This window comes from Oncorhynchus nerka, linkage group LG21 (assembly GCF_034236695.1).
Source record: "Oncorhynchus nerka isolate Pitt River linkage group LG21, Oner_Uvic_2.0, whole genome shotgun sequence".
NCBI lineage: Eukaryota > Metazoa > Chordata > Actinopteri > Salmoniformes > Salmonidae > Oncorhynchus > Oncorhynchus nerka.
The window spans coordinates 11,602,325-11,627,983 of NC_088416.1; the positions used below are offsets into that span (position 1 = coordinate 11,602,325).

The 25,659-nt window shown below is 43.4% G+C and overlaps 1 protein-coding gene and 1 long non-coding RNA gene across 2 annotated transcripts; both read right to left on the reverse strand.

The window, feature by feature from the left end:
• Nucleotides 1-6,845: 6,845 nt before the first annotated feature.
• Nucleotides 6,846-13,663, reverse strand: LOC135563532 (uncharacterized). Its single transcript, XR_010460352.1, has 2 exons — nucleotides 13,494-13,663; nucleotides 6,846-10,444 (listed from the first exon to the last, which is right to left on the reverse strand). It is a non-coding gene; the product is annotated as an uncharacterized LOC135563532 (long non-coding RNA).
• A 2,984-nt stretch (nucleotides 13,664-16,647) lies between these two features.
• LOC115103573 (arginine-hydroxylase NDUFAF5, mitochondrial-like) lies at nucleotides 16,648-25,612 on the reverse strand. The gene is made up of 11 exons (XM_029624413.2): nucleotides 25,173-25,612; nucleotides 25,037-25,077; nucleotides 24,837-24,900; nucleotides 24,355-24,402; nucleotides 24,054-24,157; nucleotides 23,886-23,925; nucleotides 23,506-23,703; nucleotides 23,268-23,328; nucleotides 23,006-23,089; nucleotides 17,193-17,275; nucleotides 16,648-17,106 (listed from the first exon to the last, which is right to left on the reverse strand). The coding sequence occupies exons 1-11, from the start codon at nucleotides 25,587-25,589 to the stop codon at nucleotides 17,020-17,022; spliced, it is 1,227 nt and encodes a 408-aa protein (XP_029480273.2). The 5' UTR covers nucleotides 25,590-25,612; the 3' UTR covers nucleotides 16,648-17,019.
• Between the last annotated feature and the right edge of the window lie 47 nt (nucleotides 25,613-25,659).

Consider the following 25,659-nt stretch of genomic DNA (forward strand, 5'->3'; position numbering starts at 1 on the left):
TTCGGGGTGACCAGTGAAATATACTTGCTGGGGTGGGTGCTGCTATGGTGACCAGTGAGCTGAGATAAGGCGGGGCTTATCAAAGACTAGCAAATACTTATAGATGACCTGGAGCCAGTGGGTTTGGCGACAAATATGAAGCGAGGGCCAGCCAATGAGAGCATACAGGTCGCAGTGGTGGGTAGTATATGGGGCTTTGGTGACAAAATGTATGGCACTGTGATAGACTGCATCCAATTTGCTGAGTAGAGTGTTGGAGGCTATTTTATAAATGACATCGCCGAAGTCGAGGATCGGTAGGATCGTCAGTTTTACGAGGGTATGCTTGGCAGCATGAGTGAAGGAGGCTTTGTTGCGAAATAGAAAGACGATTCTAGATTTGATATTGGATTAGAGATGCTTAATGTGTGTCTGAATGGAGAGTTTACAGTCTAACCAGACACCTAGGTATTTGTAATTGTCCACATATTCTAAGTCAGAACCGTCCAGAGTAGTGGTGCGGGCAGTGATCGGTTGAAGAGCATGCAGTTAGTTTTACTTGCATTTAAGAGCAGTTGGAGGCCACAGAAAGAGAGTTGTATGTCATTGAAGCTCGTTTGGAGGGTAGTTAACACCGTATCCAAAGAAGGGCCAGATGTATACAGAATGGTGTCATCTGCGTAGAGGTGGATCAGAGAAACACCAGCAGCAAGAGCGACAAGAGTCGGCCCGAGAATTGAACCCTCTGGCACCCCCATAGACTGCCAGAGGCCCGGACAACAGGCCCTCCGATTTGACACACTGAACTCTGTCTGAGAAGTAGTTGGTGAACCAGGCGAGGCAGTCATTTGAGAAACCACTGCTATTGAGGCTGCCGATAAGAATGTGGTGATTGACAGAGTCGAAAGCCTTGGCCAGGTCGTTGAAGACAGCTGCACAATACTGTCTTTTATCAATGGCGGTTATGATATAATTTTAGGACCTTGAGCGTGGCTGAGGTGCATCCATGACCAGCTCGGAAACCAGATTGCATCGCGGAGAAGGTATGGTGGGATTCGAAATGGTCGGTGATCTGTTTGTTAACTTGGCTTTCGAAGACCTTAGAAAGGCAGGGTAGGATAGATCGATATAGGTCTGTGACAGTTTGGGTCTAGAGCATCTCCCCCTTTGAAGAGGAGGATGACCGCAGCAGCTTTCCAATCTTTGGGGATCTCAGACGATACAGAAGAGGTTGAACAGGCTAGTAATAGGGGTTGCAACAATTGCGGCGGATAATTTTAGAAAGCGAAGGTCCAGATTGTCTAGCCCAGCTGATTTGTAGGGGTCCAGATTTTGCAACTCTTTCAGAACATCAGCTATCTGGATTTGGGTGAACTTTTTTGAGTTTGTGCTACAGGATGCAAATTTCTGTTTGAAAAAGCTAGCCTTTGCTTTCCTAACTGCCCGTGTATATTGGTTCCTAACTTCCCTGAAAAGTTGCATATCGCGGACGCTATTCGATGCTAATGCAGTACGCCACAGGATGTTTTTGTGCTGGTCACTGGCAGTCAGGTCTGGTGTGAACCAAGGGCTATATCTGTTCCTGGTTTTACATTTCTTGAATGGGGCATGCTTATTTAAGATGGTGAGGAAAGGACTTTTTAAAGAATAACCAGGCATCTCCGACTGACGGAATGAGGTCAATATCCTTCCAGAATACCTGGGCCTGCTCGCTGAAGTGTTTTAGGGAGTGTTTGACAGTGATGAGGGGTGGTCTTTGACCGCAGACCCATTACGGACGTAGGCAATGAGGCAGTGATCGCTGAGATCCTGGTTGAAGACAGCAGAGGTGTATTTAGAGGGCAGGTTGGTCAGGATGATATCTATGAGGGTGCCTGTGTTTACAGATTTGGGATTGTACCTGGTAGATTCATTGATAATTTGTGTGAGATTGAGGGCATCTAGCTTAGATTGTAGGGGTGTTAAGCATGTCCCAGTTTAGGTCACCTGCAGGCTGTCTCTTCAGTAGATTGCAACTCCGCTCCCTTTGGCAGTTCTATCTTGTCGGAAGATGTTAGGGAGGAGTAGGATAAGGGTACAGCTAAAGGCTATAAGAACTGGTTGTCTAATGCGTTCAGAACAGAGAGTAAAAGGAACAGGTTTCTGGGCGCGGAAGAATAGATTCAAGGCATAATGTACAGACAAGGATGTGAATACAGTGGAGGTAAACCTAGGCATTGAGTGACGATGAGAGGTTTTGTCTCTAGAGATATCATTTAGAGCAGATGAGGTCACCGCATGTGTGGGAGGTGAAACAATTATTGCATAACTCATGTTCAAATGGGTGTGATCTTTAATACTTAGAATTACAGTGCATTCGGAAAGTATTCAGACCCCTTGACTTTTTTTCTACATTATGTTACAGCTGTATTCTAAAATTGATTGAAACAAAATACCCCATAATGACAAAGAAAAACTAGGTTTTTAGAAATTTTAGCAAATGTATTCAAAATACAAAACTGAAATATCACATTTTACATAAGTATTCAGAGCCATTATTCAGTACTTTCTTAAAGCACCTTTGGCAGCGATTACAGTCTTGAGTCTTCTTGGGTATGACGCTTCAAACTTGGCATGCCTCTATTTGGGGAGTTTCTCCCATTCTTCTCTGTAGATCCTCTCAAGCTCTGTCAAGTTGAAAGGGGAGTGTTGATGCACAGCTATTTTCAGGTCTATCAAGAGATGTTCGATCTGGTTCAAGTTCAGGCTCTGACTGGGCCACTCAAGGACATTCAGAGACTTGTCCCGAAGCCACTCCTGCGTTGTCTTGGCTGTGTGCTTAGAGTCTTGTCCTGTTGGAAGGTGAACCTTCGCCCCAGTCTGAGGTCCTGAGTGATCTGAAGCAGGTATTCCGTTTACAAACCTGTTTTTGCTTTGCTGTTATGGGGTGTCGATTGAGGGGTAAAAACTATTTAATCCATTTTAGAATAAAGCTGTAATTTAACAAAGTGTAAAAAGTCAAGAGGTCTGAATACTTTCCGAATGCACTGTAGTATTAGTACAAGAAAAGTTAATTGGACGCAGCACATATCAAGTTGAAGAAATGCCACATTGTTGCAATTCAGCGCACAATATCGAGGGGCAGACGAGGCTAGCTCGTGTGTAATCTTTTCTTATTGTTTTCATATTCTAACATAAACAAGGGATTATTCATTTATACAACAACTAACAATCTTGAAATTGACCAAGACAATACAATTACCAAGGTGGTCATGACCTCGCTGTAGAGCCCTAAGTTCACATGGTCAAGAAATTCAGGGCCACATCTCGATGTCCTCAATAGCAGTTTCACCAATGGCTGCAGCTCTCCTTTTTGACCAATATCTCAATATGAAGATAATCATTATCGTTCACAAGCACTCCAAAATCATTGATTAAAGCAGGCCAGCATCCCGGAGTCAACTCTTCACTGTTGATGTTGAGACTGGTATTTTGCCTGTACTATTTAATGAAGCAGCCAGTTGAGGACTTGTGAGGCGTCTGTTTCTCAAACTAGACACTCTGATGTACTTGTCCTCTTGCTCAGTTGTGCAACCGGGGCCTCCCATTACCCTTTCTATTCTGGTTAGGGACAGTTTGCGCTGTTCTGTGAAGGGAGTAGTACACAGCGTTGTACGAGATCTTCAGTTTCTTGGCAATTTCTTGCATGGAATAGCCTTCACTTCTCAGAACAAGAATAGACTGAGTTTTAGAAGAAAGCTCTTTGTTTCAGGCCATTTTTTGAGCCTGTATTTGAACCCACAAATGCTGATACTCGAGATACTCAACCAGTAAAGAAGGCCAGTTTTACTGCTTCTTTATCAGGACAACAGTTTTCAGCTGTGCTAACTTAATTGCAAAAGGGTTTTCTAATGATCAACTAGCCTTTTAAACTGATAAACTTGGCTAACACAAGGTGCCATGGGAACATAGGAGTGATGGTTGCTTTTAATGAGCCTCTGTATGCCCATGTAGATATTCCATAAAAAATCTGCCGTTTCCAGCTACAATAGTCATTTACAACATTAACAATGTCCACACTGTATTTTTGATCAATTTGATGTTATTTTAATGGACAAAAAAATGTGCTTTTCTTTCAAAAACAAGGACATTTCTAAGTGACCCTAAACTTTTGAATTGTGGTTTGTGAGAGTGGATTCTCGGCCCTCACTAGCATGAAAACTAAATACAGGCACAGACTGTGTGGAAAATGATTTAAGACAGACTCTCCAATACAACCCAAGATTGCAGAGTTATCTCCATCCTTTCAAGCACACCCTTCTCATTAACCTGTGGTGAGTTATTCACAATTTTTGATGAACAAATAAGGTTTTATATGTAAGATGGTTAAATAAAGAGAAATTATTGATGATTATTTGTGCCCTGGTCCTATAAGAGCTCTGTCACAATCTGACTCATGGGAAGTGACTAACTCAGTCATTCTTATGTTTAAATGTATCGTATAGTGTGTGGCAGGCTTACAATGATGGTAAAAAACAACATTTCAGAGTGCGCTGACCCCGGTGCTAGAGGGGGTACGCAGCTGGAGGTTGAATGTTTTGAAGGGGTACGGGACTATAAAAAGTTTGGGAACCACTGGACAAAGCAACACACACTTTCCAATGGGCTATGGGAGGTTGTTGGCCTTCTACTTTCATGTTCTGCTTTGTACATTCATATTGGTTCCACTCTTTGTGGTGGGGTAGGTTGGGACCTCTTTTGCAGATTTTTATGTCACTCTTAGATCTGCTATTAGTTGCCTATCGCAGTAGTATGTATCGGAGTCTGGGGTTTTCACTCTAACTATAACCAATGCCTTTGTCTGTTGTTGAACCACGTTTGCATGGATCAGTAATGTGTTTGACATAGACTTCATCTTGAACAGTAGGAATGTCTACCTTTTTTCCATCTATTTCTCTGCTCCATGTTACCTTACTCCCCACAGGGTGATTACAATTTGCGAGGATAACGACACTGAGCCTTTTTCTAAAAATGTTTAATGAGATTGGAGAACACATTGGGGAAGGATCTTAGACCATTCATGCATGCAGAATCTTTCCAGATCCCTGGTATCATTTGTCTGTGCTTATGGACTGCCCTCTTTAATTCAAACCAGTGGTTCCCAAACTTTTTATAGTCCCATACCTCTTCAAACATTTAACCTCCAGCTGTGTGCACTCTCAAATTAGTTTTTTTTTTGCCATCATTGTAAGCCTGCCACACACACACTATACAAGACACTTATAAAACATAAGAATGACTTTGTTTTTGTCACAACCTCTTATAGGACCAGGGCACAAATGATAATATAATAATCAATCATTTTGCTCTCTTATTTAGCCATCTTACATGTAAAACCTTATTTGTTCATAAAAAATGGTGAATAACTCACCACATATTGAGAAGGGTGTGCTTGAAAGGATGAACATACCTCTGCAATGCTGTGTTGGAGTCTGTCGTAAATAATTTTCCACACAGTCTGCCTGTATTTAGGTTTCATGCTATTAAGGGCTGAGAATCCACTCTCACATAGGTACGTGGTTGTAAAGGGCATCAGTGTCTTAATAGCGCGATTTGCCAAGGCAAGAAACTGAGCGCAGCCCTATCCCGAAATCTGGCAGTGGCAGATGGCAATTCAATTTTCACAGAACCGCCTGTTGCAATTTCGATGAAGCTCTCTTGTTCAGATATCGGGAAGTGGGCTGGAGGCAGGGCATGAAAGGGATAACGAAACCAGTTGTTCGTTTCGGGAAAGTACCTGCGTAGTTGCGCGCCCAGCTCACTCCGGTGCACTATATCACGTTTGACATTGTCCGTCAGTTTGAGTTCATTTGCACACAAAAAAATCATACCATGATGGAAAGACCTGTGTGTTGTCCTTGTTAATGCAGACAGAAAAGAGCTCCAACTTCTTAAACATTGCCTCAATTTGGTCCCACACATTGAATATAGTTGCGAGTCCCTGTAATCCTAGATTCAGATCATTTCAGGCGAGGATAAAACAGCACCCAGAAAGGCCAGTCGTGTGAGAAACTCATTATCGTGCAAGCAGTCAGACAAGTAAAGAGAACTTTAAGCTCGTCTCTCAATTCAAAACAATGTGTCAATACTTTGCCCCTTGATAACCAGCTCACTTCTGAATGTTGTAAAAGCGTTACATGGTCGCTGCCCACATCATTGCATAATGCAGAAAATGCAGGAGTTCAATGGCCTTGCTTTAACAAAGTTAACAATTTTCACTGTTGTGTCCAACAAGTCTTTCAAGCTGTCAGGCATTGCATTGGCAGCAAGAGCCTGTCGGTGGATGCTGCAGTGTACCCAAGCGGCGTCGGGAGCATGCGATTTACCACTCCACTATGTCTCCCTGTCATGGCTTTTGCACCATCAGTACAGATACCAACACATCTTGGCCACCAAAGTCCATTTGATGTCACAAAGCTGTCCAGTACTTAAAAAATATCCTCATGTTGTCCTGGTTTGCAGAAGAGGATGTCTTCCTTAATTGACCCCCCATAAATGTAATGGACATATACCAGGAGCTGTGCCAGGCCCGCCACGTCTGACTCATCCAGCTGTAACGCATATAATTCCCTGGCTTGTATGCGAAGCAGTAATTGTTTCAAAACATGTCACTGATGCGTTGTGAAACAGTGTTGTTTGATGAAGGCATTGTCTGTATAGTTTTTGGGGTCCTTTTCCCCCAGCATTGTCCCAGCCATATCCGTGGCAGCAGGAAGAATGAAGTCCTCCACAATAGTATGGGGCTTGCCTGTCCTAGCCACTCAGTAGTGTTGATAATGGGATATGTAGAAGGGTGAGCCGGTCAAGGATCGATTCAGACAAAGTGGTAAATTGTATGACAAGCGACAGTTTATTCAGAGTAAAGATATCTGGTACAACGTATACGGGCTCTGTTCATTTGGCTCACAAGGAACCATCAGAAAAAGCCCCGATAACCGATTGTAAGCATGTTAAGTACAGTACAAAAAGTGGGTTGAGTCTGAAAGTCTCTGGCTTTTGATTGGCCACAGTTGAGGTGTTGTCTTCTTGGATTGGTCCTGTTGAGCCGTCCGTCGTTCCTCCGGGTCCCGTCCTCAGTCACACAATGTTCGGCTAAAAAGGAGATTTGGTGTGTGCGCTGTCCTCAGTCACACAATGTTCGGCTAGAAAGGAGATTAGGTGTGTACGCTGGTTTGTCTGCAAGTCAAGGCTGTCTCTTCCTCCCAATGTGTGGGTGTCTTATCTGTGTGTCCTCGGCAGTTAGTGTGTGTAATGTGTGTGTGCTGTGTGTGTGGGTGTGGGAGCTATCCTGTATGGGACCTAACATGTTTTACTGTGAAAATACGTTGTCTCAGCTATAGCAATGTAATAGCAGTAGGCTGGTCACCTGCATAAGAAATAGCACTTCCTTACAAATCCCTCTCTTCACATCTCCCCAGAGACGTGACACAACCTAACTAGATCCAGACACAAAAAGAAAACTTTTCCCAGAAGGAAAAGTTTTGTGATTCCCTCTCTTCACATCTCCTAAGAGATGTGACATAAACTAGGCAAGTCAGGCGGAATGGTCCACATGCCCCTTCTTCCCAATTTAGAAGAGGCACGACATAGAATGGAGAAGCTCAAAATCCGCACAACACTAAAATGGCTGCAAAAACTGAAAGATGGGTCTTATGCTCCATACTGTTATCTCGCACCTGGCTCCTGTTATCTAACAAAAGACCGCTTGTTCTCGCAACACCCCGCTCTGAATGTGCCCCCCTCCCAACTCATTTGAACAGTTCGTCTTCATGCTACTCTGTATTTTTCCATCATGAGAAAGTCCCATGGCCCTGATACTTTTAACAATGTTTCAAATCAGCTAGGTTGCATAACACATACATACATCCACACAAGGCAACAGCAGATAATATTCAATCGTATATATGGTAATGGCTATAATGTAAAATAACCCCAAGGGTGTGAACATAAATTCAGCAATGAATCATAACAGTTACAAAGTTTAAAATACCTTCATGTCCTCCATTCGATCCCACTATGTACTAGATTGGCTACCAGCCACCTAGGAACTTACAACCCTCATGTCAAAAGAGAACAACAGCTCATTTAAAAACAGAACAAAAGAAAAAGGTGTGAAATTTAAGTCCCCCTTTTGACACCCACAAGGGTGTCACTTATCAAAAACAGGATAAAACTTTATTGTTTATTGACATGTAAGATATAGGATACAACTTTGGTCATGGAAAACAGAGCAAAGCATTATTATAAACCATCTGGTCCTCTCAGCTACTCCTATCCTGTACCAGGTGGGCTCCTTGCCACCCAGGGACTCTAAACCTTCACAACAGGGAGAACAAACATACTGGAAAGAAAACCTATCATAAAAATGTATAACAAGGAACTGTGGTGGTGTAAAATGTATTCTACTACCTCACCCACAGCATACCATGTGTCATCCTCAGTCAGTCCCATCCTCCCCTGAAAGCATGCTTCAGTATCGGCATCTCCAACTGGAACATCAAGCAAAGGCATCATGCCTGAAGCCTTCATCACATCTGTAACAGACTTCTTAAAACACGGTATGATGCAAGCAGCACATCACATCAATAACAAATAATACAAGAATTAGGGTCAGAAATCCAGTAACCACCATACCAGTGTACTTACCAAACCAGGCTCCCAACTCATTTGAACAGTCAGACTCCTCCACCCCCGCCATGGACCTCATCTTAGCAGATAGTGCATCAAGCCCGCCTTAGATATACTACCATCTGGACTGGTATTATTAGGAATATACGTGCAACATTGTTTACCGAACATCTTGCAGACGTCCCCCTGACTGGCAAGAAGCATATCCAAGGCAAGTCTATTCTGTCTGGAAACCCCAAATGTGGCCTCAAGCTGTTCAGACATACCAGTGAGTGCATCACGGGAGTAATTCACAAAACGCTGTTGATTATAGTAGATATAATTAATCCATGCAGTCTGTCTAGCATCCACTATGGCTGGACCCATAGTAGGTAGGAAGTGCCAGAGTCCATCATTCCTACCCAAGGCCTGAAACTCATGAGGAACCCCCACTGGCACTCCCAACAGGTTAGTGTGTATGTCAACTACATCCTCTGTCCATGGAGCACTACATCTATGTCTCCCATGGGTTGGAATGTTTTCAGGTCCCCTGGATACAGAACCCAACAGCTGTTCAGCAGTAACATCAACAATGGTCAGTGGAATTATCAAACTGGTCAGACCACACGTACCTTGCCATTCTCCTCTAAGAATGGGTCTCAGCACTCTTTTGGCTCCACACATCCACCACACATCAGCCAGACCACTAGTTTGGTTTAGGCCTGTAACTGGCCAAGTGGAATTAATGGTTATGTTACTACTGCAATCAGCTTCAGGCAATCTCCCATAATCAATGCCATTACCTGTACCCGTGATGCAACTGTAATTGCCCCCATATGCCTCAACACCCCAAGAGGCTCGATGAGGAGGTACTGCAGGAAACACAAGGCTCAAAGAGGAACAGAGGGTTGAATTGGGCTTAACCTGGTAAAAACTTCTCAGAATACACAACCACCCCTCTCCTTCTCCTACAGCAAATGGGTGTGTAGCCAGAACAGGTCTAGCATGACTACAAATAATGCAGTCCTTTCTTCTCAGGGTTTTAGCTGTGTACCTCATATAAGACAGCCACAAATTGTCCCTACCATCCAAACCAGTCTCAGTGCGTAATTGATCCATACCCGAATAGTCTCTAACATTAATTACCTGAATGGTATTTTTAACACAGTGGTGGTAGAGGAGTGTGGTTCGTCTGTGACCTCTGGTTTTGGCAGCACCTTAATAGAAAACACACCCATCATGTCTGTCCTCGTCCTTTGTAGTCCGAGGGTGTGAGTGCCTGCATCAGAGAGCTTAATAGTTTTGATGGTTAGTAGGATTTCATCACCTTTACAAAGTTCAACAGTGCTCCCAGGTTTCCCCATATCATGGAAAACCTATCCACCTTTGTGGGATCCCCCATGCTATAAGGATACCCTCTTCTCCAATCCTAGAACTGTCCAAAGTCGGTTATCATGTAATCTCTACTCTAACTTCCTGTCTACCCAGATCTAGGGATCTCTTATGCTTATTTTGGAACAAAATACACATCACTTAGCCAGAGCCAGACACATCTTCACTTCTATGAACAAAAACAGGGGTGACAGGACAGGGAGGGTTACTTCATTCGAGAGATGGCCCCCGGAATTCTGTTAATTCCAGTTCTTCTCCCGAACACTGTTTATTGTCCGACAGTGAAAAGTGTCTTACCCTGCCGCCGTGCGATATGAATCTGGGTAGCTCTTTCAGCTAGCTGTCACCAGGGGTCTTCTATGGTCCCCAAGCCTCTGGGACTGGATTGAGTGACTTCACCTGTAGTTCACCTGTAATGCATAAAATCCTGGACATACAGGCTTGGTTAACAAACAATTTCTCATATGTTTTATCTGATTATATCTTTAACTTCTATGCCCATTTGTTAGCTACATTTTTTTTATTTATTATTAGTTTCTTATCCAATAGGCCCCATCCTATCCTAGACCACAATTTACCCATCCCCCTTTTGATACCTGGCTCTGCCCAGGTAACAACCTTACCTACTCTAAATAATGACTTAGGTAAGATTAGTATATTATCCTTCTGTTCTGACATTATCCTGTAGGAGCGCCCCCATCATTTTCCACATGTCCAACTCTCTCCCCTGTCTCCACTCAGCAACTGCTATCTTTGCCTATCCTGGCCCCCCTTCCAAAACTCTCCTCTCTTCTCTCCAACTTTCAAGGTCTCTGCAGTGCGGGGGAGGGCCCCTCCGTCTGCATTTTCCCCTATCTGTAAAATACCCAGCCATTAGACACACACACAACTGTGATAAACGTGCACTGTCCCTTTAACATAAAAACCTCAGCCTGCAATCCCCTCTGCGGGCCTTTCATTGTTCCCCATAATGAAAACAGATTCTAATGTTAGTATACCTTAACCTCCTGTTTAATTTCAGTGGTGTTATCTGAACAATCAAACCAAAATCAATAACCGGGAAGTACTTGTGTAAATTAATTAAAAGAACAAAATAAATCTACCTTATTTCTCAGCACTTGGTTAGAACACCACTCCCGTCTTACATCGACCACACCCGTCGCCCCGTACCTAGTGTATATCTTATCTATTACTCAGTGGCTCAATTAATGTTTAACGTAAGTATGTTCAGATGTTGATTATGTAATTCTACAATATTAGTATAGTTCAAACCTCATAATATAAATCTACACACAGAATTTTACGTTAATAGAGTTTAACACCTTTTCCAACAGTCATGCACACCCCCTCAATATTCTATGATATAACTCTCATCAGCAAGCCTGCGACTTTTTTCAACATTCTCACCGGTACCAGCTCCAACTGAAATACCTAATGTACCACACTCGCTTGGTCCCCGACCTCATTCATACCGATATTAGTCCCCGACTGAATATCCAGCGTATTTCATGCACACGATTTGAGTCTCACAAATCTTCATTTACGCCAGTAAACTTCGATTTACACCATACACACACAAATCTTCATTCTCCCCAGCAAGCAGACCAGTAGGAGATGCAATGGCCCCACCTTCTGTCCATTCTCTGTACAGCTTCTCACCCCGTCCCTTCCACTCCTTACCCTCTCTGCCTTCATTCAATTCTAGAGTGGACTTCAGCGTTCTCAACACCTTTTCCATTTCCAAAGACATTCCATGTACACTACAATACTGCCAACAACCCACGCCTTTACTAAAACCCAAGTGGTACCCTTTCCCTACGGCTAAATCGGCCCCCAATTATGTCTAAAGTAAGAACTGAATTATGCACTGTGGGTCCCCTAGGGTATTAAGAAGTCTAGTGTCCCCCGGATTATCCCCTTTACTTCACTACCCAATGTACTTCACACACACCTATGCTTTGTTAGGACCTTAGAGAGACCCTTTCCCGAAGGCTAAATCGGTCTCAAGTCAGAGTAATCAATTTAAATATCCGTCATTCACACTTGGCCCTGCCTAATACATCACGTTCACATCATATGGCTTTCTATTCGCACTTTGGTGATCACTCGTTACCCACCACTCATACATGTAGTCCCAGACTATCCATTCAAGCTTTGGTGGCCACCCGTTACCCATCATTCATACATGTAGTAAGTGTTCTCTGTTACCACCTACCAGCCAGGCATACTAGTACATCCCATACACAATGCACCATTAAGTATGGTTGATCAATAATAAAATTGCAGTTGCCAATGGAGATATTACTTTCTCAACTATTTTCCAATCTCACACATCATAATAGTTTAAATTTAGTAACTTACATCAAACAGGTGTCTCACAAAACTAAATTTGGATAACTCCAATGTGCAGAACTTTAGTTTTTCACAACAGGTGTCTGCTTACCCTTTTTAATTGACCGGTCAGGATTTGTGAGACACACCGTCCGACGACAGTACTGGCCAATCGGCTGGCACACCAATGTCCAGCGATGTCCTTTTACCAGATCACGTCGGGGTCACCATTTGTCATGTATTGTGTGTTTTAGTAAATATATATGTATATTTTGACCAATTGAAACATATATTCAGACTATCTGAGTATACTTAGCCCGTCACTGGTAAATACCCGTGATGAATTCCTGGAGCCACGTACTCTGCCTTATCTCAGAGCTGCTCCCTCGTATATTCAGTTTGAGAAAAAACGCATGGGTTTGTATAGCATTATGGAGCGCGCAACCAAGGGATCTATTCGACTATTTAGTCTCCATATTAAATATTATATTCAGATATTTCAATTATACATCAGTCATTTTGTTCCTGATTATACATTTAACACAGAAGTCATAGATACATACATAGAAGTTTCGGATTTATCAAATAACCCTTATATAGTTCTCTCTCTCTCCAACTAACCACCAACAGTCTTAATGGAAACAATTACAACAGCATTGCATTTTAATAGAAACAGTTACAAATACATGTATATTCTGACCCCTATCAGTCGACCCCTATCAGACCGGTCCTACCGGGTTTAATGGATAGAATTCAACCTTATCCCGGATAAAATTTAATTTTCTCCCCTACTGACCCCTATCGAACTGACCCCTATCAGATTCACAATTACATATGTTCGACCCCTATCAGTGGACCTCTATCAGACTGGCCTCGACCGGGTCACGGGACAAAATTACAATTTATCCCCTCGGCGCCAGGTTTAATGAATAAAATTTAATTTATTCCCTTACTGATCTCTATCAATGATCTCTATCACTACGGCCGTCGCCGGTTTTTTACCACATATGTTTACTTCACTGTTCTCCGACTTGTCAATAAATTATAAATTTACACAAGAATTCATACTCACTCGGTAATACTGATCAAAATTTGGACAGACTTTACGACAATAGGCAAAGTTTGATTTAACAGGTTTTGCTTACCTTGTTTAAGGTCGACCCTTGTGATCAGTTTCCCGAGTTGAGCAGAATTGTTGTCCTCCCCCGAATGTCTTCACCTGTCCTCCAGCGAACCGTCCTTTCACCAACTCGCCCTCTCACACCCACATCAACTCACTTCGACTGGATCGTTAGTAAACCATCCTCTGCTACCAAGATTCTGTTGATAATGGGATATGTAGAAGGGTGAGCCGGTCAAGGATCGATTCAGACAAAGTGGTAAATTGTATGACAAGCGACAGTTTATTCAGAGTAAAGATATCTGGTACAACGTATACGGGCTCTGTTCATTTGGCTCACAAGGAACCATCAGAAAAAGCCCCGATAACCGATTGTAAGCATGTTAAGTACAGTACAAAAAGTGGGTTGAGTCTGAAAGTCTCTGGCTTTTGATTGGCCACAGTTGAGGTGTTGTCTTCTTGGATTGGTCCTGTTGAGCCGTCCGTCGTTCCTCCGGGTCCCGTCCTCAGTCACACAATGTTCGGCTAAAAAGGAGATTTGGTGTGTGCGCTGTCCTCAGTCACACAATGTTCGGCTAGAAAGGAGATTAGGTGTGTGCGCTGGTTTGTCTGCAAGTCAAGGCTGTCTCTTCCTCCCAATGTGTGGGTGTCTTATCTGTGTGTCCTCGGCAGTTAGTGTGTGTAATGTGTGTGTGCTGTGTGTGTGGGTGTGGGAGCTATCCTGTATGGGACCTAACATGTTTTACTGTGAAAATACGTTGTCTCAGCTATAGCAATGTAATAGCAGTAGGCTGGTCACCTGCATAAGAAATAGCACTTCCTTACAGTAGCTCACCATATAAGGTGCTTCTAGCCCCTTCTTATTAATGGTATCTGTTGTTTTTATACATGTCTTACTACTCAAAAGTTGTCATTATTATCGCTCAAACTCCTGTGGCTTATTTTTCTAATTGTCATGTTTTGTTTCTAAATGTCTGCGCAAGAGTGAAGGTTTCCCGCAAGAGAGTGACGATTAATGTGATTGGATGTTATTTATTTGGCTCCCGAGTGGTGCAGCGGTCTAAGGCACTGCATCTCAGTGGAAGAGGCGTCACTGCAGTCCCTGGTTCGAATCCAGGCTGCATCGCATCCGGCCGTGATTGGGAGTCCCATAGTCCCATATTCCACAATTGGCCCAGCGTCGTCCGGGTTTGGCCGGGGTAAGCCGTTACTGTAAATAAGAATTTGTTCTTAACTGACTTGCCTAGTTAAATATTTGACTAGGCTACCTGTATTTGACATTGTGTTGTTATTTCGCTGAACACTAGATGGTTTAATTTTATTTGTGGCGAGGAAAAAAAAACAAATGTACCGTTTGAAAACAGGAAGAATTTAAAAAATATATATACACTGCTCAAAAAAAGAAAGGGAACATTTAAATAACAGAGGTCATTTTGCAGGGCTCTGGCAGTGCTCCTCCTGCTCCTCCTTGCACAAAGGTGGAGGTAGCGGTCCTGCTGCTGGGTTGTTGCCCTCCTACGGCCTCCTCCACGTCTCCTGATGTACTGGTCTGTCTCCTGGTAGCGCCTCCATGCTCTGGACACTACGCTGACAGACACAGCAAACCTTCTTGCCACATCTCGCATTGATGTGCCATCCTGGATGAGCTGCACTACCTGAGCCAGTTGTGTGGGTTGTAGACTCCGTCTCATGCTACCACTAGAGTAAAAGCACCGCCAGCATTCAAAAGTGACCAAAACATCAGCCAGGAAGCATAGGAACTGAGAAGTGGTCTGTGGGTCCCACCTGCAGAACCACTCCTTTATGTCTTGCTAAATGCCTATAATTTCTACCTGTTGTCTATTCCATTTGCACAACAGCATGTGAAATTTATTTTCAATCAGTGTTGCTTCCTAAGTGGACAGTTTGATTTCACAGAAGTGTGATTGACTTGGAGTTACATTGTGTTGTTTAAGTGTTCCCTTTATTTTTTTGAGCAGTGTATATTTTTTAAATATTGTTTGGGGCATACCCCCAACGGCATTGCGCGTACCCTAGTTTCGGAATATCTGATTCAAACCATATATGTTTTCAATTGGGTTCAATGTGTGCTTGGGGTTATTGTCTTGCTTGAAGATCCACTCCCAAGTATGAGACTCCTGGCAGAGGCAAGGTTTTGGGTAAAATGTCCTGGTACAGTTCATGATGCCGTATACCTTAAACAAGGGCCTCAGGACCAGTGGTAGGAAAATAGCCCCATAACATCAAAATGCACCACCATATTTTCCGTAGGTATGGCATACTTTTCTGCATGTACTTCTGTTTTTCAACGCCAAACCCACAACTGGTGTGTGGCCAAAGAGCTCTATTTTCATACCATCTGACCATAGCACCGGTTGCAATCAAATCTTATGTCACATGCGCCGAATACAACAGGGGTACCGTGCAATGCTTACCAACAATGCAGTTCAAGAATAGTTAAGAAAAGATTTATTAAAGTAAAAGTAGCACAAAATAATAACGAGGCTATATACAGTGGGTACCGGTACCGAGTCAGTGCGCTGGGGTACAGGTTAGTCGAGGTAATTTGTACATGTAGGTAGGGTTAAAGTGACTATGCATAGATAATAAACAGTGAGTAGCAGCAGTGTAAAAACAGAGGGGGGGGGGGTTGTCAATGTAAATAGTCTGGGTGGCCATTTGATGAATTGTTCAGCAGGCGTATGGCTTGGGGGTAGAAGCTGTTAAGGAGCCTTTTGGACCTAGACTTGGCGCTCCAGTACCGCTTGCCCTGCGGTAGCAGAGAGACCAGTCTATGACTTGGGTAACTGGAGTCTTTGACAATTTTTGTGCCTTCATCTGACACTGCCTAGTATATATGTCCTGGATGGCAGGAAGCTTGGCCCCAGTGATGTACTGGGCTGTATGCACTACTCTCTGTAGCGCCTTACGGTCGGATGCCCAGTAGTTGCCATACCAGGCTGTGCTGCAACGGGGCAGGATGCTCTCGCTGGTCCAAATACCAATGCCGTTTATCAAACTCCAGGCGGTGCTATGGTCAGATGACATGAAAATAGAGCTCTTTGACCACGCACACCAGTGGTGGGTTTGGCATTTGAGTCCAATATGTTAATATTTTGAATTCCACTTCTGACAAACACTGTATAAACAGTATACATACAGATCATCATCAGACAAAGTGGAGATTTATATCATTGCATTTATTTTAAGAACATGAAGCATGGTAAGACAGGAACACAAGACACTAAATAATAAATCTAATGTAGAAATGTATGCATTTGCTATTAATGGGTGAGAAACTAATTCTGTCATACAGCATGTATATCAGTCACTTAAAACACACAGTGTTGTAGCCTTTCTCAATCACTGTCTGGCTTACACTGAATCTGTGTTGATTAGTATCAGTGAAAAAGTGACATCTGACATGTCATTGAGTGGACATCTCTTGGGAACCAGTCACCTATCTACTTTAGTAGTTCGCCAATACCTTCATTGGGGAACTTACCCCATACTTTAATTTTCTTTATGCAATGGCTGCAGATGTTTTTTTTCTACGACTTGTCTTTAGTTGATGGCTGGCCGATCTTCGAGAGGTCCCCAAAAGACACATTCGCAGAGCCTCTTCTAGCTGGTTTCGCCTGCCAAGAACAAAACAGCATTCAACATCTTCACCATTGTCATTTACATTATATTTCTGCAAATGTAAATTGCGAAGATCACACACCTGTGAGTCATGAGGCTTCCAACCAATCATGTAGAGGATCTCAAATGTTGCAGGAACAGACCCATTCTCACTCCCATACATCTCTGAGGGAAATCAATCAAATAGAGTATCAGCATCTAAAGCAGGGGACAGGCTGGGTTTACAACTGGCACTGGAGAGCTGCTGATTGTGCATGGTTTTGTTCCAAGCCTGCGCTAAACACACCCGACTCATCTGCTCGAGATGTGTTGAATCAGGTGTGTTTGTGCTGGGCTGGAGCAAACACTACACCCAGTAGCTTTCCAGGGACCAGAGTTGGTGATCACTTCTCTAAAGCAGAAGTTTGATAACAGTTACTTCTGCTTGGGGATGGATAGAAATGTACAGAATGGGTACCTAGAGTAAAATGGGGGAGGGCCATGCCTTTTCAATTTCAGTCAAGGGGAGGGTTTAGTGTTTTTTTTTACTAGTCCAGGGGAGGGTAATGTAATTGATGAAATGTCAATATTTCTCAGGGTTTTAGAATCGGTGGAGTATTAGGCTATATATCGATGTGTGCCTGATGCCACCCCTCATCTCTGATTCTCTGCTGGGTGCGCAATATCAAGTGCGCCTACAGGCTATTTAGTACGGTCTCAATCAAATAATCCATAGCCTATAGGCTACGAAGAGCATGCTCGAAAAGCACAGAAACAGAGAGCTGCTGGGAAGGTGTATATAAAAGGAGAACCGGAGTTCAACTGATAATTCACTTTATTAAAAATAAAATGTTTCTTGCCCATAATGTAGGCCTATTTATCAGAGTTATCGCCCTCACAATAAGCCAGGTAAGAGTAACCTACATTGTGGTGCTTAAATTTGAAGCAGCCGCCTGGGCACTATTAATCGGAAATGGACAGCTCACGGTGATGAAAATAGGCAAATTCGAGTAGGCATAATTCATTTCAACGTCTTCATTTTATTTACACTTCACAACATAGATGGCATCATGAGGCCGGAATATTATGTGGATATATTGAAGAAACATCTCAAGACATCAGTCAGGAAGTTAAAGCTTGGTTGCAAATGGGTCTTCCAAATGGACAATGACCCCAAGCATACTTCCAAAGTTGTGGAAAAATGACTTAAGGACAACAAAGTCAAGGTATTGGAGTGGCCATCACAAAGCCCTGACCTCAATCCTATAGAAAATTTGTGGGCAGAACTGAAAAAGCGTGTGCGAGCAAGGAGGCCAAAATTCACCCAACTTATTGTGGGAAGCTTGTGGAAGGCTACTTGAAATGTTTGAACCAAGTTCAACAATTTAAAGGCAACGCTACCAAATACTAATTGAGTGTATGTAAACTTCTGACCTACTGGGAATGTGATGAAAGAAATAAAAGCTGAAATAAATCATTCTCTACTATTATTCTGACATTTCACATTCTTAAAATAAAGTGGTGATCCACTTGAAGGATTAAATGTCAGGAATTGTGAAAAACCGAGTTTAAATGTATTTGGCGAAGGTGTAGGCAAACCTCAGACTTCAACTAGATGTTGGAACATTGCTGCGAGGATTTGCTTCCATTCAGCCACAAGCGCATTACCGAGATCGGGCACTGATGTTGGGCGATCCTGGCTTGCAGTTGGTGTTCCAATTCATCCCAAAGGTGGTTGAGGTCAGGGCGATATATCACTTCTGTATGGACCTCGCGTTGTGCATGGGCGCATTATCATGCTGAAACAAGAAAGGACCTTCCCCAAACTGTTGCCACAAATTTGGAAAGAATTGTCTAGAATGTCACTGTATGCTGTAGCGTTCCGATTTCCCTTCACTGGAACTAAGGGGCCTAGTCCGAACCATGAAAAACAGCCCAGACCAGTATTCCTCCTTCACCAAACTTTACAGTTGGCACTATGCATTCATGCAGTTGGCGTTTTCCTGGCATCCGCCAAACCCAGATTCGTCCGTCGAACTACCAGATGGTGAAGCGTGATTTATCACTACAGAGAACGCATTTCAACTGTTCCAGAATCCAATTCGCTGTGAGCGCTTATGCACTCTGCGGTCCCATTGAGAGCTTGTGTCCTATCACTTCGCGGCAGAGCCGTTGTTGCTTATAGACGTTTCCACTTCACAATATCAGCACTTACAGTTGTCGGGGACAGCTCTAGCAGGGCAGAAATGTGACGGACTGACTTGTTGGAAAGGTGGCATCCTATGACGTCGAAAGTCACAGAGCTCTTAAGTACGGGCCATTCTACTGCCAATGTTTGTCTATGGAGATTGCATGGATGTGTGCTCGATTTTATACACCAGTCAGCAACGGGTGTGGCTGAAAAAGCCTAATGCACTAATTTTAAGGGGTGTCCACATACTTTTGGCATGTAGTGTTTGATATACATCAAATCAGTGCATTCGGGAAGTATTCAGAAACCTTCCCTTTTCCATATATTGTTTCATTACAGCCTTGTTCTAAAATGTATAAAAAAAAATGTTTAACTCCAATCTACACACAATACCCCATAATGACAAAGTGAAAACAGGATTTTATAAATTTTTGTACATTATACATAAAGTAAAATTCCTTATTTACATAAGTATTCAGACCCTTTGCTATGAGACTCAAAATTGAGCTCAGGTGCATCCTGTGTTCATTGATTATCCTTTAAATATTTGTACAACTTGATTGGACTCCACCTGTGGTAAATTCAATTGATTGGGTATGATTTGGAAAGGCACACACCTGTCTATATATGGTCCCACAGTTGACAGTGCATGTCAGAGCAAAAACAAAGCTATGAGGTTGAAGGAATTGTCCGTAGAGCTCCGAGATAGGATTGTGCCGAGGCACAGATCTGGGGAAGGGAACCAAAACATTTCTGCAGCATTGAAGGTCCAAGAACACATTGGCCTCCATCATTCTTAAATGGAAGAAGTTTGGAACCACCAAGACTTTTCCTGGAGCTGGCTGGCTGGCCAAGGTGACCAAGAACCCGAGGTGACCACTCTGACAGAGCTCCAGAGTTCCTCTGTGGAGATGGGAGAACCTTCCAGAAGGATAATCATCTCTGCAGCACTCCACCAATCAGGCCTTTATGGTAGAGTGGCCAGAAGGAAGCTACTCCTCAGTAAAAGGCACATGCAGTCCACTTGGAGTTTGCCTAAAGGCACCTAAAGACTCTCAAACCATGAGAAACAAGATTCTCTGGTCTGATAAAACCAAGATTGAACTCTTTGGCCTGAATGTCAAGCATTGCGTCTGGAGGAAACCTGGCACCATGCCTACGGTGAAGCATGGTAGTGACAGCATCATGCTGTGGGGATGTTTTTCAGTGGCAGGGACTGGGAGTCTAGTCAGGATCGAGGGAAAGATGAACAGCCCTCCCGAGTGGCACAGTGGTCTAAGGCACAGCATCGCAGTGCTTGAGGCATCACTACAGACCCGGGTTTGATCCCAGGCTGTCTAACAACCGGCCATAGGGCGGTGAACAATTGGCCCAGCGGCGCACCCTGTAGGCCGTCTCGTTTTGGTAATCAAGCCTACCACTGTAGTGTCATCTGCAAACTTGATGATTGAGTTGGAGGCATGCATGGTCACGCTGTCATGGATGAACAGGGAGTACAGGAGAGGGCTGAGAACGCACCATTGTGGGGCCCCAGTGTTGAGGATCAGCGGGGTGGAGATGTTTTCTACCTTCACCACCTGGGGGGGGGCGGCCGTCAAAGTCCAGGACCCAGTTACACAGGGTGGGGTCGAGACCCAGGATCTTGAGCTTAATGACGAGTTTGGAGGGTGGTATGGTGTCAAATGCTGAGCTGTAATCGAACAGCATTCTTACATAGGTATTCCTCTTGTCCAGATGGATTAGGGCAGTGTGCAGTGTGATTGCGACTGCGTCGTCTGTGGACCTATTGGGGCGGTAAGCAAATTGGAGTGCGTCTAGCGTGTCAGGTAGGGTGGAGGTGATATGATCCTTGACTAGTCTCTCAAAGCACTTCATGATGACGGAAGTGAGTGCTACGGGGCGATAGTCATTTAGCTCAGTTACCTTAGGTTTCTTGGGAACAGGAACAATGGTGACCCTCTTGAAGCATGTGGGAACAGCAGACTGGGATAGGGATTGATTGAATATGTCCATAAACACACCAGCCAGCTGGTCTGCGCATGCTCTGAGGATGCGGCTAGGGATGCCGTCTGGCCCTGCAGCCTTGTGAGGGTTAACACGTTTAAACGTTTTACTCACGTTGGCCGTGGTGAAGGAGAGCCCGCAGGATCTGGTAGAGGGCTGTGTCAGTGGCACTGTATTGTCCTCAAAGCGAGCAAAGAATTTGTTTAATGTGTCTGGGAGCAAAGACGTCCATGTCCGCGACGGGGCTAGTTTTCTTTTTGTAATTCGTGATTGACTGTAGACACTGCCACATACGTCTTGTGTCTGAGCCGTTGAATTGCGACTCTTTGTCTCTATACTGATGCTTGTTTGATTGCCTTGCGGAGGGAATAGCTACACTGTTTGTATTCGGTCATGTTTCCGGTCGCCTTGCCATGATTAAAAGCAGTGGTTTGCGCTTTCAGTTTTGCGCGAATGCTGCCATCAATCCACAGTTTCTGGTTGGGGAAGGTTTTAATAGTCACCGTGGGTACATCTCCAATGCACTTACTCAAACTCGCTCACTGAATCAGCGTATACAGTCGTGGCCAAAAGTTTTGAGAATGACAAATATTAATTTTCACAAAGTCTGCTGCCTCATATTTGTATGATGATAATTTGCATATACTCCAGAATGTCATGAAGTGATCAGATGAATTGCAAAGTCCCTCTTTGCCATGCAAATGAACTGAATCCCTAAAAAACATTTCCACTGCATTTCAGCCCTGCCACAAAAGGACCAGCTGACATCATGTCAGTGATTCTCTCGTTAACACAGGTGTGAATGTTGATGAGGACAAGTTAAGAATAACAGACTGGAAGCTTCAAAAGGAGGGTGGTGCTTGGAATCATTGTTCTTCCTCTGTAAAACATGGTTACCTGCAAGGAAACACATGCTGTCATCATTGCTTTGCACAAAAAGGACTTCACAGGCAAGGATATTGCTGCCAGTAAGATTGCACCTAAATCAACCATTTATCGGATCATCAAGAACTTCAAGGAGAGCGGTTCAAATGTTGTGAAAAAGGCTTCAGGGCGCCCAAGAAAGTCCAGCAAGTGCCAGGACCGTCTCCTAAAGTTGCTTCAGCTGCGGGATTGGGGCACCACCAGTACAGAGCTTGCTCGGGAATGGCAGCAGGCAGGTGTGAGTGCATCTGCACGCACAGTGAGGCGAAGTATTTTGGAGGATGGCCGGGTGTCAAGAAGGGCAGCAAAGAAGCCACTTCTCTCCAGGAAAAACATCATGGACAGACTGATATTCTGTGAAAGATACAGGGATTGGACTGCTGAGGACTGGGGTAAAGTAATTTTCTCTGATGAATCCTCTTTCCGATTGTTTGAGGCATCCGGAAAAAAGCTTGTCCAGAGAAGACGAGGCGAGCGCTACCATCAGTCCTGTGTCATATCCCAGTCCACGTGATCGAAGCAATCTTGAAGTGTGGAATCCGATTGGTTGGACCAGCATTGAACAGACCTAAGCACGGGCGTTTCTTGTTTTAGTTTCTGTCTATAGGCTGGGAGCAACAAAATGGAATCATGGTCAGATTTGCCGAAAGGAGGGCGAGGGAGGGCTTTGTATGCATCGCGGAAGTTAGAGTAGCAATGATCCAGAATGCTGCCAGCCCGGAACAGTATGTATGGATGATAATAATAGTATAAGATGGTTTAATTTCAAATATGTATTTATCTACTATGTAGCTCACCTTGGTAGATTGCAGCTGCAGCTAAAATGGTGTCTCTGTGCAACATGGACTTCCTGTTCCAAGCGCAGTTGCTCTCCCCCATACCTGGAGAGTTGAGACAATGGTGAAAACTCAGCATTCAGGCACTAAACATTATTCAACTGCCTGTCCTATGAGCCTATACCTATGAGAAGATGAATAGAAACAATTAAACTATAAAAACTCAGTATGAACAAAAAGCACAGATCTACAACAGTATGACTGTGGTACACAGTAGGCCTACCTTGCAGGTCACTCATGACCTCAAGTATTCCAGGATAGTGCACTTGAATTTCATCAATGTCCTACAGAAAACAAAGTGTAATATAAATCGCTTGCCTCAAACACAAATATTGCGGCATCATTATAATTTCTAGCTAATCGCTAGATTCACAGCCAGAACCACAGAATTAAATAGAACACTCATATTAGACTGTGTATATATATTGTAAATCTATGGCTATGGACACCCAAGGCCTCACCACTGTCAGCATACTGAAGCCTGCCTGGCCCAGCAAGTTGCCCAGGTCTGTGACGGCCGTGTAGGGGGACACGTGGGGGGAGAACCCCCCTTCCCGCTCGAGCTCAGCCAGCTGCAGGGAGCAGCGCAGCTCATACAGGGTCTCCCCGCCCACCATGGCCCCAATGAACACCCCATCTGGCTTCAGGACCTGGTTGATCTTTGGGAAGGGAGAGGGATTATAATGACAGCACAGTGATACAGACGGAAGAACCAGGATTGTTGTAATCCTGAATCCTATGCGTAATTATGATGTTATAAGAAGGTAACGTATTTGGAAAAACAGCCGGCAATAGACAAAGTACAGATGTAAAAAAAGAATAATATGAGGCTGTCAGTTACCTGTCTCAAGGCTCCAGGGAGATCATTGATCCAGTGTAGGCTAAACAGGAGAAACATACAGTACTAGATCATTTTGTGTTGCAAGCAAGCCATACTAAACCCTGGGGAATATGACTCGGAGGACTCGAATCGAATATTATGTCAGAATCATCTACAGGGCCAAATCACCTCAAGCTGCTGACCACCAGATCAAATGTGTTTTCTTTAAAGGGTAGAAACTCTACATCGGCCATGACACAGCGGGTAGGGATCTCACTTCGTCTTGTGCTTCTCTGAGGAGCGAGAAGAGCGTTAGATCATCCAGAAGAAGAAAAAACAGAAGTCCCTCCATAACATGCCTCTGATTTGACAGGATATTCCATCAATCTATTGATCTATAGTTAGTGGTCTCTGCTCATAAACACAATCATTCCACTTAGACTGTGGGTGTTCTAACAGAACATTAGTCATTTAATTGGATATAACTCACCAAAGACTTTTCTGAGATATCAGTTAAGAAGAGCTGCTCAACTACTTCCTGAAAATGGAAGCACAATTCAATATTCAGAAAGCCATACATCTTGTGAGTTGATGTTTTCCCTACCTTAAAAGGACAATCTACATCCATTTTGAACTTATAAATGTATGTTATGTGCCCATTGATTCTTGACGAATATAGCTAATAAATGCCTCATAAGCTTTGTTCTGTTGTACCCCATCAGAACCCAAAACATTTAAAAGCTTATTTTACTATAATGTTTGTCAACAAAGTAAATGTAAACAAACATGATATAGCCTTAAAACATGGTTAAAACTATAATTTTGATATCATGGATATATTGCATAGCTCTGTCTATGAATTTGAGAGTGGTTAAATTTCTACAGCCTCCAACTTTCTACCGAAACGTGTGGGGAATGCTGTTATTGTTTAAAATGCTCCCCGCCTGTTTATGAACAACCATTGAAGGCTACCTTGTGCAAATGCTCAGCAATGTGACTTTTCCCGCAGCCAATGTCCAATGCCAAAGGAAATGTCCTGTGAAAATAAGTCCAAAATGTCAGCAAAATGCACACCCTCACATGCACAAATATAAACTTAAATTTCAACAACAGTGCCATGAATGTGACAATTTTCATACAAAGTCTATGCACCACAACTTCTGTTGCCTTACCTTGCAATGTCATAGACCCTGTCTGCAACTCTGCTTCCAACCTGCAAATGAATATGAACAGTACCAGAACACATACATTTCCTTGGATAAAAGAGAGCTAGGATAAGACTAAATATATCATACAAATACAGCATACCTCATCTCTCAGATAGTCATATTTGTCACTATCTTGTAGCGATGCAGCCCATTTCTTCTGTCTCCTCTTCATAGTCCTGTCAAATACATTCATCGTACCTCCAGCCCTGCCTGACAACTGCCTCTGAATTTCAGTCCATTGAGAACACCGAATTTTAGAAGACAACTCTCTCACCGGTGGAAATATTGAATGAGCTGTCATGACATTTCTTTGCGAATGAGCTGAATCATGTTGTTGAGGGACCAGCAATCTAACGCTGCCTTTTTTCAAGACTCTCCGGCAGATACAACTACCATTGAGAAAACGACTACCTATTGCATTGTTCATTTTTACAAATTGTTTACCGACTAGCGCGCTAATATGTAGCAAACCATTGCATAACAAAAATGTTTGGTGTGTTCTTCCAGTCATCCACATTGAATGACCTCGACACAGTGGACAAACATAAAACATGGAACTGTTTTTTCCTCGTTTGAAAAAAAATATG

Bases quoted from the DNA above. Each gene is read 5' to 3' on its own strand.
- LOC115103573 (XM_029624413.2), bottom strand. From the start codon at position 25,589: ATGTGGATGACTGGAAGAACACACCAAACATTTTTGTTATGCAATGGT. The intron at 23,090-23,267 runs GTAGGCCTACTG...TCAACTCTCCAG, and splicing joins GGTCATGAGTGACCTGCAAG to GTATGGGGGAGAGCAACTGC. The intron at 17,107-17,192 runs GTGTGTGATCTT...TGTTCTTGGCAG, and splicing joins GGAAGCCTCATGACTCACAG to GCGAAACCAGCTAGAAGAGG.